At 40.6% G+C, this 18,307-nt stretch overlaps 1 protein-coding gene across 1 annotated transcript in view; it reads right to left on the bottom strand.

Moving 5' to 3' along the window:
• Positions 1-3,397: 3,397 nt before the first annotated feature.
• The window catches only part of LOC104494624 (dipeptidyl aminopeptidase-like protein 6), a gene marked incomplete at both ends in the record, with an annotated part of 34,506 nt that continues 19,596 nt past the window's right edge, over positions 3,398-18,307 (bottom strand). The window contains 2 exons of the mRNA XM_010137487.1: positions 3,398-3,472; positions 6,322-6,416. Of these exons, the coding sequence (XP_010135789.1) occupies positions 3,398-3,472; positions 6,322-6,416 (170 nt within the window). The remainder of the gene's footprint in view (positions 3,473-6,321; positions 6,417-18,307) is intronic.

The raw sequence follows: 18,307 nt of genomic DNA, 5'->3' as shown, positions 1-18,307 counted from the left end.
TGGAGCCCTGTGCTGGGCAAGAGTGGCTTTGACTTGACGACCAGCAGAAACAGCCTCGACCCTTTGCACCCTTTCTAAACCCCAATTTGCCAATGTGTTTTGGGGTTACTGAACTGTACGGCCAGAGCTTCACACACATGTTTTGGTAAAGGATAATTTGAAATCAAAGTTTCTCTATGAGCGTATTTATTCCCCAATTGTTTCCCAAAACTTCACCCTGTGGTTTCAGCCTCAGGTTGGATCTTGCTCTAGTGTAAAGCAACAAACCCCCCAAAAATATCAACAGAAAAATTGCAAGAGTATTTTAAAGACAAAGAAGCCTGGTGCCTTCCCTATGACCTTTCCAGAAAAAGAGCAAATCTTCTGTGTTCGAGGTTAGAAAAGCTCCCTGTTAGCACAAGATTTACCCAGAATATTGCTGCCTGAAAGATTAAACTTTTGTAAATATAAGCACTGCAAAAAAGCATTCAGAATGAAAGCTGGCAGCCTGACTCACCACAACGTACCCTCGCCAGCCTCACAACTGCCTGCCAGGCTTCCTGGGAGAAATGCATTTTAAGGAACATGCTTTAATTCATCAGTCTCTAAGAGGATGGAGTGATACAAGAGGAAAACATACATTAGTTGCCTCAATATCTTTGCAAAATAGGTGTCTGCCAGTTCAGGGCTCTGTTATTCCAATGTGGGTGTCAGTGCCATTACCCAGACCAACACTATGATGCTTCTGTGCGGATAAAGACCCTTAGAAGAAAGCTATTAGTGGCAGGAAATGCCTTTGCAGCATTTTTCTTTAAAATATTTCACTTCACTGGAGTGACACACTATGCTTTTTTATTTTCATTTTTATTCCTAACAGGTATTAAAAATAGAGGCTGAATCCATTCATGTTAGAATGCAGATAAATGATTAATTCATAGATGTATATTAAGATATTATATACATATGTAAATGCAACACAGCTCTAGAGTGTAAAAAAAAGATGAAAACATCTGTACTTATAAATGATTAAAAGGCAGCATGTCACACATTTAGGTGGCAAAAAAATAAAGCAACACATTCTGACACCTATAAATACACAATAATTTCAAAAAGTTTATTTCTTAAAAGTACTTGTAGAATTAAACCTTAAACAAACGCCCTTTGCTAATAGATTTCCTGAAACTTCCTTTCGACTTTGCAACAAGGACAACTGCCCAAGGCTTTGCTAATCAATATCTTGTGTTGCAGAAAACAGTGTAATTTGAATTTCATCCAAGAATAAAGTTTGAAATGCCGAAAATGTGAAAAGCTAACTTGCACACAATTATTTGTAGCCACAGTCTGCATACCAAGTGAGAAGAAAGCTGAATAAGTAATTTAACAGTTATTGGACGTTTAATAAACAAAGAGCCACCCATCATGGCTTGACATTCAATGTTAATGTGAATCTTACTACCCCTCTATTAGTATGCTTCTTCAAAAAGATATCTTTGTATCTTTCTAAGCATGGATCTTAAAGGAAAAAGGAGGAAGGGGTTTGGTTTGGTTTGGTTGTTACCAGAAGACAATTTCAGGAACTCTTGCTGTCATAAACTTATACATGGGTACTTGAACAATTTGGGATTCTCTCTTCCACTGAGCATGTTTCACACCCTGATATCTTCCCAGAGGTCGTGTTTCCAGCTTGCCACCTTGGGTTTTCCTTTCTGGACGACATGGTGTGAGAAAGGGAGCACCTGCCTCTGTGCTGCTCTCTCTTCTCCAGTCAGGCACCACAAATGCAGTGTTTTGCCTGTACCTCAAACACAGAGATCTGCAAGCACTGAAAGGCAGAGAGCAGGATGCAGAGAAAACCCTTCCAGCACATCCCTTCCCATCACCATCCTTCTCCTCCTCTTCCATTGCCTGCATCAAGTGTTCCTTTGTAGGCTGAACACATAATCTGGGCTGCAAAAGCCCCCATAAATTTGCTTCTTGCAGCTCTTCCAAGTGTGCTGACCTTTTGGTGGATAAAGGTTGAAATTAAAACCAGAATTTCTTACTGCTGCTTTTTAGGAATGAAATGTTTTCTCTTGTTAAAATTTTTTGTCGTTACAGACATTTTTTTCTCATTCTCGGAGGAACTGAGGAAGCCCTCCCTCAGGGCTCTTCCAGCTTGCCCAATGCATTTGAGCAGCATTGGCACAGGGCTTCCACAGCCAAAGGCCAAGCTCCTCTAAAATAACTGATTTTAGAAAACACCTCTGGCACACAAAGCAGAGGGGCTTTCAGGCAAAGACTTTGCTTATCAGTTGCCATTAAGCTGTCTTCTCTATATTTAGATTTAATGTAACACTTCCACATCCAACTCTGTCTAGAACTCTGCTAAGTTTCAGGTAAGTGAAGTTGCACCAGCAATCATTTCCCAGCAAAAACCTCCTTAAGAATTACCCCTAAAGTTTCTGATACAGTTTTATTTGAACTTTTTCTAACACCGCGCACAATTCTCCTGACTTTTATACCACTGTGAGTCAGGAATAACTCCAAAGATGACAGCAGAGAAATCAGATGAGCCACAACCTCTGCTACCTACAGGACCAACAAATTTCCTTTGGTTAGCAGCTTAAACTAGATTTATTTTATGGAAGAAGAATTACAGTTGCTGGTGAATGAATTATTTTTATTTTGAGAAATTGGTGCAATTCTATATTACAGAAACAAAACGTACCAGGCTCATAGTTTATCCGAGAAGTACAGCAGAGCTATTATTCAAACATTTCAGGTTCTTATACCAGCAGAATTTAAAAAGAAAATAAATATTATTCATGCTGAAGAACTGCTTCCCATGTGTTTGATTCTTTAGTCATCATTTAAAAATTACTCATTACACTTTTGTGCTTTGAAGTTTGGTTGAAAATACACCCTAATTTAGTAGTAACTCAACAATGATTTCTTACAAATGATTTATACCTAAACCTCTGAAAGAAAGGATTTATAATGAAAGTGATAGCTCAACTCTAACTGCAGCTTTGGGAACGGTGGCACCGTAATTAATGTGTTATTTCAATTGTGGGAGACATTGACAGTTGCTTTTTGTTCTGGGGAAGAAATTTATAGTGTGGCTGAAAAAGGGATCATGGAAAAAAAATTCACAGAAGAGGAATAGAAATCCTTGTAGCAAAGACATGTCCTTACAATCCCTCTCCCAAATGCTATAAAATCCTGGCAATGACAGTGTTTCCTTTACGGTGTAATTTATACCTTTCTCCTCTACTAGATGGCAGCATGACATGGTCTCAGAATATCTACGTGAGGGGTTTTCTTTCTTTTTTTTCATAGAAATAAATCCATTTAAAATATCATCTTACTGGCATAGAAGATAAAAAAAAGAAAAGCTCACCGCTGGCTGTGTATTTTGAAATCAAATCTATTTACTTACTGGTTCAACATTAAAAGCAAAAAGTGCATATTCGCGGTCAGGTGACACTTCATATCGAATAGCCTTTAAGGAGACCTAGAAAAGAAATCAAACATTGAAATAAATATTTTTCAGTTTTCAAACCAATGACATCTAGAACTAATTGTTATGACCATCTTCCTAATTATGAAGAATACTGCCAGACTAAGTGTCTTGAGAAATAACACATCACATCTCTTTTCAAAACTCAGAAATGTTATCTTGGCACTTAAATGCTCCCACAAGAGAAAGCATAACTGCATTGTGACTCGGAGCAGGCAGCTATCTCAAAAAATCTGAATTTTCCTTACAAACTGATGGCACAGTGGCTGGTGGGTCAGCGGTGGGCAGCAGGTACTAGAAAACTCTGATAAATGCAAATTTATTAATTCCCTCTCATCCCCTGCAGTCACTGGCTGAAGTGCAGGAGATAACAAACAGTAAATGCCTGCTGGAGCAAATTAGTATAATGAGACACCACTGTGTCTCCCAATTAAGACAACACTGAGGAAAAATATCCCATCTTCCTGAGTTAAAAAAGTCTTCAAGTTGCTGTGGTGATACAGCTTTCCAGGTGCACCTTGACATGGGGTCTGCAAAAACAGAAGAGATGCCAAAATATCTCAGACTTGTCAGGAATTACTTTTTCCTTGCTCCACTTACCATGTATATTGCGCAGACCTTTCACCTTTCCCGTGTGTCTCAAAGTAAGACATTGCTGACACACACAGCACTAAGGTCAAAGAGAGGTGCCACTTACAGGCTGCTCATCCACGGCCTTTTAAATCTCACCCTCTCACCTGACAAATTCAAGTCCTTGAGAGATTCCCATGGAGAAAAAAGGAGAATTTGGCTGCAGGGAAATGCACAACATCCCACTGGGAGAGTCCTCCCCAAGGCCAGCAAGGCTGGAGGCAGTGTATGGGGAACCCAGGGGACAGCCAAAGGCAGAGGGAGGGGACTGATCACAGAATCATAGAACGGTTCATGTTGGAAGAGATGTTTAAAGGCCATCTAGACCAAGCGCCCTGTAGTGAGCAGAGATGTCTTCAACTAGATCAGGTTGCTCAGAGCCCTGTCTAACCTGAACTGAAATGTTTCCAGGGATGGGGCACCTATCTGTCCGGGCATCCCGATGAGCTAATGGGCCAGCATGGATCAGGATGGGGGAACGTGATCTGGGGAACGTGAGAGCTAGCAGTGTCTGCATGAAAACAGTCTTTATTTACTGTTATATTAATAACTTGGAGAAAGAAACACGCCAAGGTAGCAAAAGTTTTTCTTGCCCAGTCAAGGAAAGGATGAGGGCAATGTCCTTGGATGAGGTGTAATGGTGGCTCATGCATGAGATGTTTTGGATTAATGTGTAGGTGATGTTGTGCAGGTTTATTGGGACTTTTCAGATTAACGTGGAGGTGATGTTCTACAGATTTGTTTACTGAGAGGACAGAGGAGCAAGGGAAAAACAGGCAGTAGGGAGGTCATGGCATAAAAGTAGGATTATCTTGTAACACCGTATTTTTCTCACAAATGGCAAAATTAAAAACCAGAGGAATAAAGAGAGGCCAAATAGAAGCAGTTTGACTCAACCTTGACATTAAAAGAAGCCAGACCATTTCTTGGCCCTTTGCAGAATTGTAAAGAAAGGGGTTACACTCTGGTAAAAGAGGATTACTTATTTGATGTAGCAAAGCTTAATGGTTAAATGGCAGAGTGTGAAGTTTAAGGCTGGGTCCTGCAATAACTCACTGATAAATTCTTTGTCTCATTTAAAAGATAATTATTAATGTACTTCTGGTAAAAGAGGATTGCTTATTTGATGTAGCAAAGGTTAATGGTTAAATGGCAGCGTGTGAAGTTTAAGGCTGGGTCCTGCAATAATAACTCAGTGACAAATTCTTTGTCTCATTAAAAAGATAATTATTAATGTACTCGAGCTTTGTATGAGTCACATACTCATACTGCAAAATAAAATCAACCTGGAATGTGGTTTTATAGGTTTTTAGCAGATTTTTCTTTTGAGTTTCTAAAGCTGTTCCCTGCAGATCTTGGGTCATTAAGTCTCTGTTAGCCACCCCCTATTTTTGTAGTTTTGCAGTGATACAGTACAAAAACCCACCTCATGTTAATCCAAACCTTAGGCTGGTACTGCATAAGTGACAATTTTGCAAGGATGATGTGATTCATTTCTCATTGTTGGAGCAAACGTAAGTGTATTTTACTTCAGAAATAAACTTCTTATTTGAAGTTTTGAAATATTGAAAACATTCTGACATTTAATGTACTAACATCTGCCAAAAAAATGGCTTAATCTACTACAAAAACCCCAATGCTATAAAACACTTCCATCATTATAAATAATACTCTGTATCAGCTGTGAGTTGATTTTCATTCATTTTCATAGCCATCTACTTGCTTCTTTTCCCAATGATTTCTTACAGCTTCTCTCATATGCAACTCACTTCCATTCATCAGCACCATTCATTAACAAGAGTGAAATCATATTTATCAGGCAAGAAAAATCAGCAAATCCACAAATTAAAAATTAAGTATTTGCATGGAGGAATATGGGGAATTCTACCCACAGACAGTAGATTATATCAATTGGCTTTTCTATTAAGCACATAGAGACAAGAATTATGCATCCTTCAATTATATATGATATGCAAGACTAGCTTCAGGTATCTATATGGTGCTTTCCTGCAGTATAAGAACTGAGCTTGCAAAATAATAACAAAAGCTGGAGTTCAATTTCACGTTACCCGTCACTGCATACCCGATAGCATTACCAGTGAAATGCCTCTCCTTGACAACGCACACAGTTGAAACCCAGGTCATTTTCTGCTTTACTGATCCCACTGCAAGAACACTGTGAATTTCTTCTACTCATTATAAAAAATACTTACAATTTTTTTGTTTTCTATTAATATTGTTGAATTGTTAGTTTCGACATTCCTCAGAATCACTGTGCCATTCTGGTTTCTATAAATGAATTCATTATCTGCAAGGAGGAAAAGAAAAGAACATTAAGGAAGTCTGATACTGTGTTTGTGTAGAACATAATTAAGGACCTGAACCAATAGTACAGCAGGGAACTCCCCTCTAAAAACCCAGATTTATTTATTTATTTATTTATTTATGCAGCCATTGCTGGTAAAGCGGCTTCCAGGAGAGTCATTAAACAACACAGATATTTTTCGTCACATGTTTATTCTGCCACACTTTCCCAGAGCTGAATGCAAGAGGGTCACCTGTTTCGAATGCACATACACAGCTTGCTATCTTGTTAGTGTAGGAAAAAAAAGTTGAAAAGCATTCTTTATGCTTAAAGGTTTCCAAGATTCTCAGTCTCTGTAGGAGTTTAATAAGCCAGATGCCTAGAAAGTCTCTGAAAGTCAAAGGCAAATCGCTCTCTAACACGGCACATTCTGGAACATAATATTGTGCAGATCTTCCAGCTCTGCCGTTTGTCTGCAAACTAATACTAGAAGAAGATGCATGCAAAGAAATTGCCATTTTCACATGGAACAGGACAAATTAGCTCGTTCTTGTTGCACTTCAGGATTAACTCAGCATTCAAGGCATCTGGAAAAAGACAAGAACAGGAGTCCCCTACAATAGATAGTTTCCAGCTCTCAAAACTCAAAACCTACTTGATAGAAAGATTGGGGAAGATATATGAGAGAGAATCCAAAAGAGGGTCAGGTAGCAGGTCAAAGGCTGAGGATGAAAAACCATTACAACAATAAAGCATTGTGACTTTGTCAGATGACATAAACCGAAGTGCTTACACGCCCTGCCCCACAGATAAAGCCTAACTCCCAAGCACACTGCCATTAAAAGATCCAGCAGTTCTTCCTGACACGGGAGTAGTGTTGTTTTTTCTGGTTTGGGGTTTGTTTGTTTTTGTTTTCCCTCCAGCCTGGCTAAATAAAGGTTGAAAACTGATGTATCCTACCGAGCTTTTGCTTCCAATTTCATCTAGGGAAACAACTCCTCATTGCCTGCCTTCACTATGACTACCTCAGTGTGGCTACCATGGTACATCCCACAGGTGGCAGGGACACGTGAACGGTTAAGCGTTATCCATGGGTTGTTCTGAGATGAGTCAGGGGTGAGATTAAATCCTACCAGATTCATAAAAGCACAGACCCAACTCGTAAGCATAGACAGATGCACACTGCCCAAATCGGGGTAACCTGCTAAACATTGGGGCCAGAGACACAGTTCTTTCAAAACTTTGGTGTAGAGACCATACCATAGTCCTTCCTTACCCATGTTTTAGTCTTCTTTTATATCTAAGCTGGTGATGATAATCCTCATCACAGTCAATAATCATCTTTGTAAAATACTCTGAAAGTGCAGAGGAGAAGCTTCTACACATTACTTATTACTATCAATAAAAACAGTCATCTCCTGCATATCACAGTTTTACATGTAATCACAGGAAGAAAGAATTTTTCTGAGACTGGGATGAATCAGATTCTGTGAGGCCCAACTGTTGCTGCAATCTGGATGATCCTCTCCAAATAAGATTTTTAGAGACTTAAGATTCTCGGTGTCCAAATCACAGCAGCATCCCTTCAGACTCATAGGCAAAGTTCCCAAAGCATCTCTTTATTTTAATTATGGAATAAAATTTATCAGCATCTTTGGTCCTGAATAAAAATGCAGGATCTGAATTAGATTAAGACTTGTATTTGAGACCAGAATAATGACAAGAGTTCCTGTTTGGATTTGAAATTATTAAAATTTTGTCGGTAGTCCTGGGGTGTTATTCAAGGGCATGGCATTTTTGTAAGCATGCCTGATTATATCCAAGACTTTAAAATACTGCTTCACACAATTTATGACTGAATAAAGATTCTTAAAACTGGGGAAGAATTGATTAAACAGAACTAGGAGATCTTAGAAATTCACTTGCTTTTTAAAATATTCCCTAAGTATTTTCCCTTGTCCCAGTCCAGGCAGCGGAAAAGATGATCTCTGGGGTCTGATCCACCACTGACTTATTTACAACACGAACTTCCAGCTTCTGTGACCAGATCCTTAAGAAAAGCCTTTAGGAGGTGATATAATAAAAGGTACTAATGTTTCCTACATACTAATGCTTCCTATACACTTTGTATCCTTAGGCCATTAAGGCTGAAGCATCGTTTTTTTTTTGAGGAAACTTTATTTTCAGGTATTCTAGAAATAACAGGAATAACTAAACCGAGAGTCAGAATATTACCTAACCATCCGACATTTTGAAAAATATTACTTCTTTAATAATCACCTGATGTCAACAGCATAGAATATTTTCCAACTACATACTAAGTTCTAGAAAGAAAAAAGCATTTGAAATATGGCCAGCAAATCATTCGGATAATTGCAAGCCTCTGTGGATATTTCCTAATTACAGAAAAAACTAGCAATGAAACTCAGCTCAAAGTTCAGTACTCAGGTAAAACAGCTTATTAAACTAATGAGTCTGTGGGGCTCTTAATATTTGGTAGCTGTTTCTTGAGCACTGCATGAACTGCTGGAAGTTACATTACTGCCCATAATGACACTGCTACTAAACTTCTATTGCTCCCTGTGCTCCAGAGAAAAATAACATTTTAATAAATTGTGAAACTTCAAGACGATTACATAAAAGTTGCTCCATAGTTGGAAGTAGCAGATGAAAGATTTTCTCATTATTTATTAAAGTGGATCGATTAAAGTCAGGTGCTAATCTGCTGTATGTACTTCTAGTATGAATAAGGAAGAAAAAATTAAGCAGCACTGATTTGTTAGGGCTGTAAATCTTGTTATTATATTCAATACAAACCATCAACACAGCATCTGAATGAATGAACAGAAAATTGGTCTGCTTAAGAGAAGAACAAATTGATCTGCATTATATTCCAAGCAAAACACTGTGAGGTTTAGCTAGTCTCTAAGTCGTATTATTTTAGTCCTCAGAAGAATCAATGAATAATATTCTTGGACTTCTGTTTTGAAGTGTGTGATTTTTTTCCAGTGCAAGAGCATTTATTTAAATGCGACATACCTCAATCAAAGATAAAAAGCAATGCAGCAGCCTCTGTCTGTAATGAATTCTGTCCAGTGAGCTGATGAGAATTTGCAGCCTGATTTATAGTTGTCACAACAGCTGATAAAGGTCATCACTGCATCTCATTTTTTTATACCTGCTTTTTTTTGGGTCTGGTGTTCAGTGTAAATGATGCTGAAAATTGTAATTTTCAGGCATAAAGCCACTTATTCCATTCCTTCAACTGCAGAGTTCTCTTCACCAACTCCTCCCCCTCTTTCAACTTCCAGGAAATTGTTGGGTTGGTAGAATATATTATGTGTCTGTGAGCGTAGATGCAGATACATAGTCACACTTACAAAAGTGACTGATTACAAAAGCAGTGATTACTAGAAATAATGGAGCCACCTCGGTGCTGTAGAGAGTCAACACAGAGGAATGGGGCAGCCTTGGCAGAAATTCTTAAAATCCTGCTAAGCAGAACAGGTGAAATCAGAAAACCCAAGACCAATGATACATTTGCAGTGTCAGAGTTTCCCAGCTTCTTTGTACACATTTTCCTTAAAGTCAGTCAGGAAATACACACCCAGAGAAAACAGATCTAGTGACAGGGAGCTCGTGTCCCTTGCAGTCGCTGAGCCCTTGCCAGGAACAGCACACACGTGGGTTTGCTTAGCCTGGCAACTCTGCTCCCTGGCCTCTTCTCTAGGGCAAAACTGCAGAAAATGATGGGATTTTTCTTAAGAGAATAATGCATTATGCACTATGGCCCCAATGCAGGTTTTGCATTTTCAGGATTGCCACGCACCCTATCTTTTCCAAGGTTTTACCACGAGAAAAAGCACGGAAACTTGCCCACTGCTGCTGCTATGATGCTGAATCTGGGACTGGTAGTTAAAACTCAGGAGAAAGACGATGAGGCCGTCACAGGTATCGTTTAGGGACTCTGAATCACCAGCTCAATATGTAGAAGCAGCATGAATAGTCAACAAAATGCTGGACACCATCAAGAGAGCAAGACAGCAAAGATCATTTGCCATGATACTAAAGAAAAGAACACATTAATTCATGGGCAGCTGATAAACTGACAGATATTAGAGGAAATACGCAGGATATACCAACTATCATCCCTAACGCAGGGCTGCCTCGTTATGGAGCACTTCTGAAAGGGGCCAGGCTGTCCAAGACAGCATCAGCTCCTGTCGTGGATAGAGACCCAGCACTGGGCTCATGTAGCTGAGCCAACACCTCTTCTTTTTACATTGCTGTTTGTCAGACTGGGCACCAGACTACACAGCTCAGCAGAGTGGACAAGAAGGTCTGGGACAATTTTGCCTCTAGTGGGACTAAGTTCGAGTGCTGGTGGTGCAAAGAAGCTGAAGGAATTACATCTTACAGGAACACAGATTTGCATTAGTGTCAGTGCTCATAAATTTATGGCTGTACAGATTCTCTGATAAGACTAAGTACACACTGGCAGAGATGAGAGACTGGTTTATATGATAACAGAAGCACCCACATGCTTTTGAGAAGAATTTTCATTATTTGTCAGAGATTACAGAAAGCAGAATGCTGGACTAGTGATAAAAGTTGGGAAAGAATAAGAATTTAAATCGAGCTGTAAAAAATTATTTTTAATGAAATCATAGTTTTTTATCAGTTTAGCAACTGATGAATGAAAAGTAGAGAAAAAAGTGATATAAAACTCACATGCACCAAGTCACCAGTAAGAGTTAGTAAAAGGCAGAAGGACAGCTCCAGTCATTTAGAGCCACAGACTTAGAGGAAAAAGCAACTTCTCAAGAACTCTAGTTTCAGATCAACAGACAAGGAAGATAATTGAATGACTCTCAGTCTGAAGAAAGTCACCATCGGGGGAATTACCGCTTTCAATCCCTAAGATTAAGGGAGATTGGTGAATAAAGGAAATTTAAGCCCTGAAGTTGTTCTGAGCCATTTCAGATAAATGGGCCTCCAGATACCAGCATGACCAGCAAGGTTGGCAAACAAATTATGCTGTGTCAAGAGAGCAGACGGCAGCGAGCCTGCATCACTTGCCCAGGACTAAGGTCACATTGCACCAGGCTACGTGTGCAGCTGGGGTGGAGCACTGCCCTGGCACAGAGAACGTCACAGGACTGGGCACTGTGCTATTTCTTATCCCTGCTGCAATAGGAAGGTCCTTGCTAGACCTGACTTTGGGTGTGACCCATGGCACCTGGCATCTGATGGGCTTTATGATGGTGTTAGAAATCCTAGAAGAGTCCTCTGAGCAATCCCAAAGTGAGAAAACTGCATCCTATTCAACCAAATGAAGCCAATTACTGCAGCTGGAAAAAAGTTAAGAGCCTGATGTTATACCCTCTCTTTTCTAAAAAAGAAAAGCTAATGACCAAAAGCAGTCAGAATTCCAGAATTTTATCTTACTTCTGAAGGATGAGCTTTCCACCAGCACTGCAGCACTACCTGCCGTGGTTCAAGGCATCATTCAGCACTCAGCCAGGCTGAGAGACCCCTTTGCTGATCTAACAGCAGCTCCTGAACCAGCCAAGGGTTTCTTGGAGTCTTCCCAGGCAGGTATTGATCAGACACAACTGGTTAGCACTTACCATCTAACAAGATAATGGGCAGGAAGGTTACAACAGTAAGACAGATGTATTTTCAGACAGAGTTGGTATTTTCAGACCGGCAACAGCGTGTACTACAATCGTATTCATTTGGAAAAACACATGAGAACAAGTGGAATTAAAATAAAAGTATCTTCTGCTGTTCAGATTTCCAACAAGTTTTCTGAAGGACCAGGTGAGACCCAGCACAGTGGATGGAGAGCAGTGGTGGGGAAAGGAGTGGGTATGCCCCTCGGGTGGGCTTGGGCATGTCTGAGCCTTCACCCCCAGGACGCACACACTGGGGCCAGGGAGAAGGGTCCAGCTAAAGAAAGCAAAACCGGATTATCCACATCAGACCTGTGGCACACCGGGAAAAAAAAATACTGATTCATAGTGATTACCCACGTTTCCAGGATTGGGTTAGGCTGGCAGTTTACACTGAAATACAGTATGTCTTTGTGGGAACAGTGTCACGACTGAGCCGGGTACCCGGGCAGTCTGTGGGCTTAGCAGCAGGGAGTGTTTGCTGCTGTATTGGCATTCACAACCTCAAGCCAGCCCACGCGCAGCAGAGCCCTGAGGGGAGAGAGCACCCCGCCAGCACCAGGCAAAGCATCAGGCGTACACGTTAGGTACAGTCATCCACCCAGCCCATGTGAGCACATTGCATGGAGAAAAAACAGGAGGGACTTAGGATTTCCTGTAAAAAATATGCTTTCTGAGCAACACAGGGGAGAGAATAGGACAAACTGAGGTTAACAGACTGCTGTGTGTGGGGCCGAGATCTTAAAAAGTCCTGCCAGAAGCAGCAGAAGCACAGGTCTACTCTCTTCAGAGACCGAGGTTTTGAGAGAGAGAGACACTGAGGTTTTGAGAAATAGCAGAAGCAGAGAGGAAAATAACAGAAAAGGTAAATTCATGGAGGAGTTAAAAACTATCAGAAAAATCCAGCAAGTATTAACAAGCACCAAAGAAGAGGAGAAGGGTCGATCATTATTTAAGAAGGGAGAAGGACAAGCTTAGAGAAACACTTAATTTACTTTGTTTTAATGAAAGGGAAACTATCTAATTTAGTAGGTCTGCAGGATTATTGTGTCACTTGGGGCAATACCTGCCTAACTGGAGTCATACACCTTTGCATGACAAGAGTGCACTCCCCAGGACCTGCACTCCCTGGGCTAGGTATGGTTTACTCCTCAGAAAAGCAGGGGGGATACATTTTCAACAAATGGTAGGGCCATGCAAGCTCCCTAACTGCTGTAAAACCTAAGGACATAGAAGACAGAGCAAAATAAAAGCCCAATCAGTCCCTGATGGAAGCTGACTCAGGTATCCAGACAGACGCAATCCCATATTCAGATGGCAGAGATGACTGTTGTGCTGATGCATATAATACTATGATCTGTTCTTTCAAGACATACCTCAGTGCATCTATTTGATATTTATAGCATGTACCTATAAACAACCGAATCTCCCCAAAGGAGTCAAGCTCGTTTTGACACCAAGCTGCTTCCCAGAAAAAAAAAATGCAGGGAGGGCTTCCCATACCCTGCCCCATGGTGCTGCAGTAAGTTGGCTCTGGGATAACAGAGAGAGGGGGGCAAGGACTGTGAGTGGTGAACGGGGACAAAACCCTATTTCCATAGCCACAGCTTTGCCCCACCCTCCACAAGAGGGATGGTCCCTGTAGACATTGGCACTTGTAACTCGTCACAGCCCCCTGCCACCACCCTGTCCTCAATCCACTTGCCTTCACCAGCAACTCCTTTTTCTCCAGCCTTGCCACTCTGCAGTGCAGTGATAAGTAAGAGTCTGTTAGACTTCGTGATGCTGATGCAAGGGAGCAACAGGGGACAGAGAACAGCTTGCCTTTAACAGCATCACTACAGCCTTTAATTCCAGGAGACAACTGAAATCCTGGTTTTTATCTTTCTGACATTATAGATCATTATCCTTTTACTGTTTCCAGCATTTTTTTCACATGAGAGGCTGAAAGGAAAACTTCTTTAAATAGGTGATTTACAGTAATTTAGCTAAATGCTGTATAACACATTTTAAGTGCAACATGATAGAATGTGCTTTATTATGCAAGAAGTGGTTTTAATTGCTCATCAACTCAATGCAGTTGCACTTGGTGCACCAATATAGATCTTTTACAGTTTTTACTTTTTAGTAACAGTAAAATAAAACACGATTATAGCTCAGGAAAATTCCGATATCAACATGCACCTCTAGCAGGCTTGTAAATTAACTTGTCAAAAGCTGGAAGAAGGCTGAGTCCTGGGAAAGGTTTAAACTATAGAAGTCAGTAATACTAGTTTGTTTCTCTTTTTTCACCTAATCCCAAATCTTTCAAGATCCAAACTCAAAAACCAGCTTGTTCAATCTCATTGAGAGAAGACCTCAGCACCAAACCTGAAATACAGGCAGAGCACAGCTTTGACATTTCAGTCCCAAATTTGAAACCAAGTACAATTCTGCTGCTGCCTCTCATTTGCAAGACTTGAACTCCACTTCAAAGACCCCCAGTCTGGGAACTCTGTAGGCTCAGATCATGGCTTGGAGGCATAGGCATGAAAAGCTGAAGACCATGTGAGAAAGAGAGAACTCGTTTCAACTTCAAATAACTTCTCTTCCCTGCTTCTATCTACTTTTATAACACATGGGGGCGGAAAAAAAGAGAGACACTACAATTAGGAAAAAAATGAATGAGAAATCATCTGGAGGAAATCCATTTCGACTCCATCCAGAGCAAATCATTCTGATTAAAAAACTGCTGTAAAATCCTAACAACAACGTATATCTTGTTGCTTATGGCCCTCAGTTTGTCTCTGTGTTATGTCTGACAGCAGCGTGGGGACTTTGCAGCACACTGAGCTGGCTGGTGTATTCCAGAGCTGAGAGATCTTCCCCAAAAATTCTCTGCCATCTTCTCTTCTTGTCCGGTCATGCTCATGCCACGTGCTCTTCAAACCCTAGACAGTACACCACAAAAAGTGCAGATGACCCCTAAATTACCCAAGTCTGGACAGCCGGAGGTACCAGATTATCCTGATCCCTTTGATTCCTTGCCATAAAATTCCCATATTCAGCACAGGCCAAAAGCAATTTGACCCAAAATGACTAATTTCCCAGGAAATGGTCCCCGATGCCTTTATCTGCACCCCATGTATTTTTCATGATCTCGCTGTACGTCTGAACAGCAAAACAAAGTGGGTAGTGTGTATCAGCTTCTCCCAGCTCTGCAAGGTGGCCAGTGTGGGTGGCGCAGCCCCAAATATGCAGTGGCACAGGTTTTCCGGGGAGTATAAAACCATAAAACCTCCAGGGCTTTTGCCATAGTAGCTGCTAGTTCATATGAAAGCCCAAGCTACCACCCCTGGCGGGTGCCTGCCTTGCCTTCTCTCTCTGTAGAGATACAAATGCTCCAAGCACTCCCTGGTTGTCCCCCAGGCCAGTGCAGCATGGCTCAGCAACCCCTCTCTCTGCCAAGTGCACTGGGTCTTATCTGCCTCATTTAGTCCGGCTTCACACAGGGGAGTGCATAACCCAACGTGTTACACGTAAATGTAATAATCCATTTGACGCTGAGAAAAAAAGGAATCCATGAATAAATTCTCATTAAAATGTGACCCCACAGCTTGCTTTCTTAATTCCTCTGTGCATTTCCTTGCCTACTTCTCTTTGTCCCCAAGCAAATTACACTTGTTAGCAGCCACGATGGAGAGAAACAACATATAAAGTGTTTTGGTTTTCCTTTTCATTATTTTTATCGTGGGCAGAGCACTGAAATTTCAGTACCGGCTGAATGAGAAATTTGTATACTAACAAACAAATGCTCTGTATATCCAGTTCTGGATAAAGTTTTAATTATCTTCATAAGCAATATTCCACAATCCCTTTCATGCTACTCTGTCATTTCAGATGTGTCTGACTGTGCTAAAGTGTGACTGTGAAAGAAGCCTGGCAGAGCCATGGCCATCACCTTGACTTCAGGCTTTTGAAAATCAAGGTGGATATCCAACAACCTACAGATTTTTGTTACCAGTGCATGATTACTGGTTTTGAACAGGTCACAAGAGGGCACCATATCACAGAGCTGGCGGAAACACTTTCAACACTTGCACAGAACCATTAGTAAATAATTGGATGCAATGCTGGGCAGCGGACCTGGCAAGGAACAGTATCTGGAGAACAGAGGCCCCCTGCACCCAACTGCAAGGGAAGCGCTATCGGAGGAGCAGTTTGCAATTATACATACAACCCCATAATTTTTAAACTAACTTGATGAGGGAATGGGAAAATTAGTGTTGCTTAGGTAAACAGCTTTCCATTATCATCTCAAATAGGTTTGTCGGCTGTGACTGGGCCAGCTCCTGCAGGGAGCCCCTTACCAAACCCCAGAAATTATTCCTGAATTTCTTATTTCACTTATTTTGCTCCTATTGCCCTCTCCACCAAGGAACCAAAATCGTGCATCATTGATTGCTTTGAGTGGTGTTGGTCTTGAATCAGTAGTGGTTTGCTGCTAAAAGGGCAAGCATGCCGATGCAGATGCTGAAACAAAAGAGCTGATACAAACAGCTGGTTTAAGCGTGGATGAACAATGGTTACACCAAAAAAAATATTTCTTTTTAAAATCCTGGTTCAACCTTTTGTCTGAAAATATCTTCTCAGTGGTTTCTCAATGGTTGGCTACTTGCAGCAGATGGCATTTAAACCAAAGGATACCTTCATTCAATGAAAGTAACTTGACTTCACATTTTTCTGTCTTTTCTACCCTTACACAATTTCTTTGTTACTCAAGGCAATTCTTCTGTTTATTGTGCCTCTGTCATGGTCTTTATCCTGCTCTGGACCATATCTATTCCCACTGCTATCTATCTATTTTTGAATGGAGCAACCCAAATTCACTGCAGTGATCAAGGCAATAAAGTCCCATAACCTGGATAAAAACATGCTATTTTCAGTATTATTCTCTCCTGAATATATACAATACTGTTTCCCCTAAAAAGGGTAACTGCAACAGAAAATAGATTGTATGTTCTCAAATTCCTACCCTAGGAGAAGGGAAGCAAATATAAAATATGGAATTTTAATAAACCCTCTCTTGGTTTTTGTGCTCATACTATTCTGGCTTCATAATTTAGCCATATTAGCCATTCTGTGCTCATTAGGAAAAAAAATCAGGAATATTACAATTATTCATATATAATTCTATTTATAAAAATATTTTCCTTTGTGAGTCATCAAAAAAAGAGAAGGAGTAAATAATAAATGTTAAAGGTTAATTTGTTTTAAGGCCATTTCTTACTCGTGCTATCATCAGCTAAATGCTTTGAGGCAAAAGGTGATAGTAAATGATCACAAATGCTGCCCCTGAAATTAAAATCTGGAAAAAGCAAAATACAGAACACATGGAGGACATTTATTTATGTATACACATACTCTTACTGTTATTTAAAAAAAAAAAAGTTTAAAAACGTATTTTATGTCACAGTTTATGGCCCACACTCCCACTGGAAAACAGAGGATGTAAAAGACACCTCCAAATTATTAATAAAGGTTCTGGTTTATGCACAAGTATTCCAAGAAAAATGTCTTGTAAGATAATAGTCAGTCCATCAACCAAAACGATAATAAACAGCAACAAAAACAGCTTCACATGGTCCAGCATATGCACATTAACCCCATTACGGTGTGGACAGCCCAGCTCAGCCCTCGCTGGCTCTGCTCTCTGCTGATGCTGCCAGTTGGGTGAGCAACCAGCACCAGCTGCAGGAGCAGGTTTGGGGTATGGGCTCTTGTCCACACGGAAATGGGAAAACTGACTGCTGAGCAGACAAGAGGTGTTTATTAGGGAGATAATAAGTTCTACTACAGGAAAAAATTTCTGGATGTTTTGTCCAGGCAGAATTGGTGGATTTTATGTCTGTCCACATCTTGATGGCTCTTCTCAGCCCACCAGCATATATCACAGAATTCAGTTATTACTACAGTGCATGCATGTGTCCCCAGAAGCTGGGACCTTAAGTCAAGTAGCAAAATCAAAATTTGGCATCACGTCCAGCTGGCAGTGTTGTGAAGGCAAACTCCCTGCCCAGCTGTACACAAACCTGGTTACATGTTTAGGACTTTCTCTCCATCAATCAAATGTTCTAGGCAGTTGTCACCCACTCTCCTTTCCCTTTCATTTTGTTTTTTCCTTCTCTTCATACTTGTTGTCTTACTGTGAGTCCTTTTCCTTCTGAGCATGAGACTAGA

Source organism: Buceros rhinoceros, unplaced genomic scaffold (genome assembly GCF_000710305.1).
Source record: "Buceros rhinoceros silvestris isolate BGI_N320 unplaced genomic scaffold, ASM71030v1 scaffold5316, whole genome shotgun sequence".
NCBI classification, from domain to species: domain Eukaryota; kingdom Metazoa; phylum Chordata; class Aves; order Bucerotiformes; family Bucerotidae; genus Buceros; species Buceros rhinoceros.
This window is presented reverse-complemented; position numbering and strand designations above follow the sequence as displayed.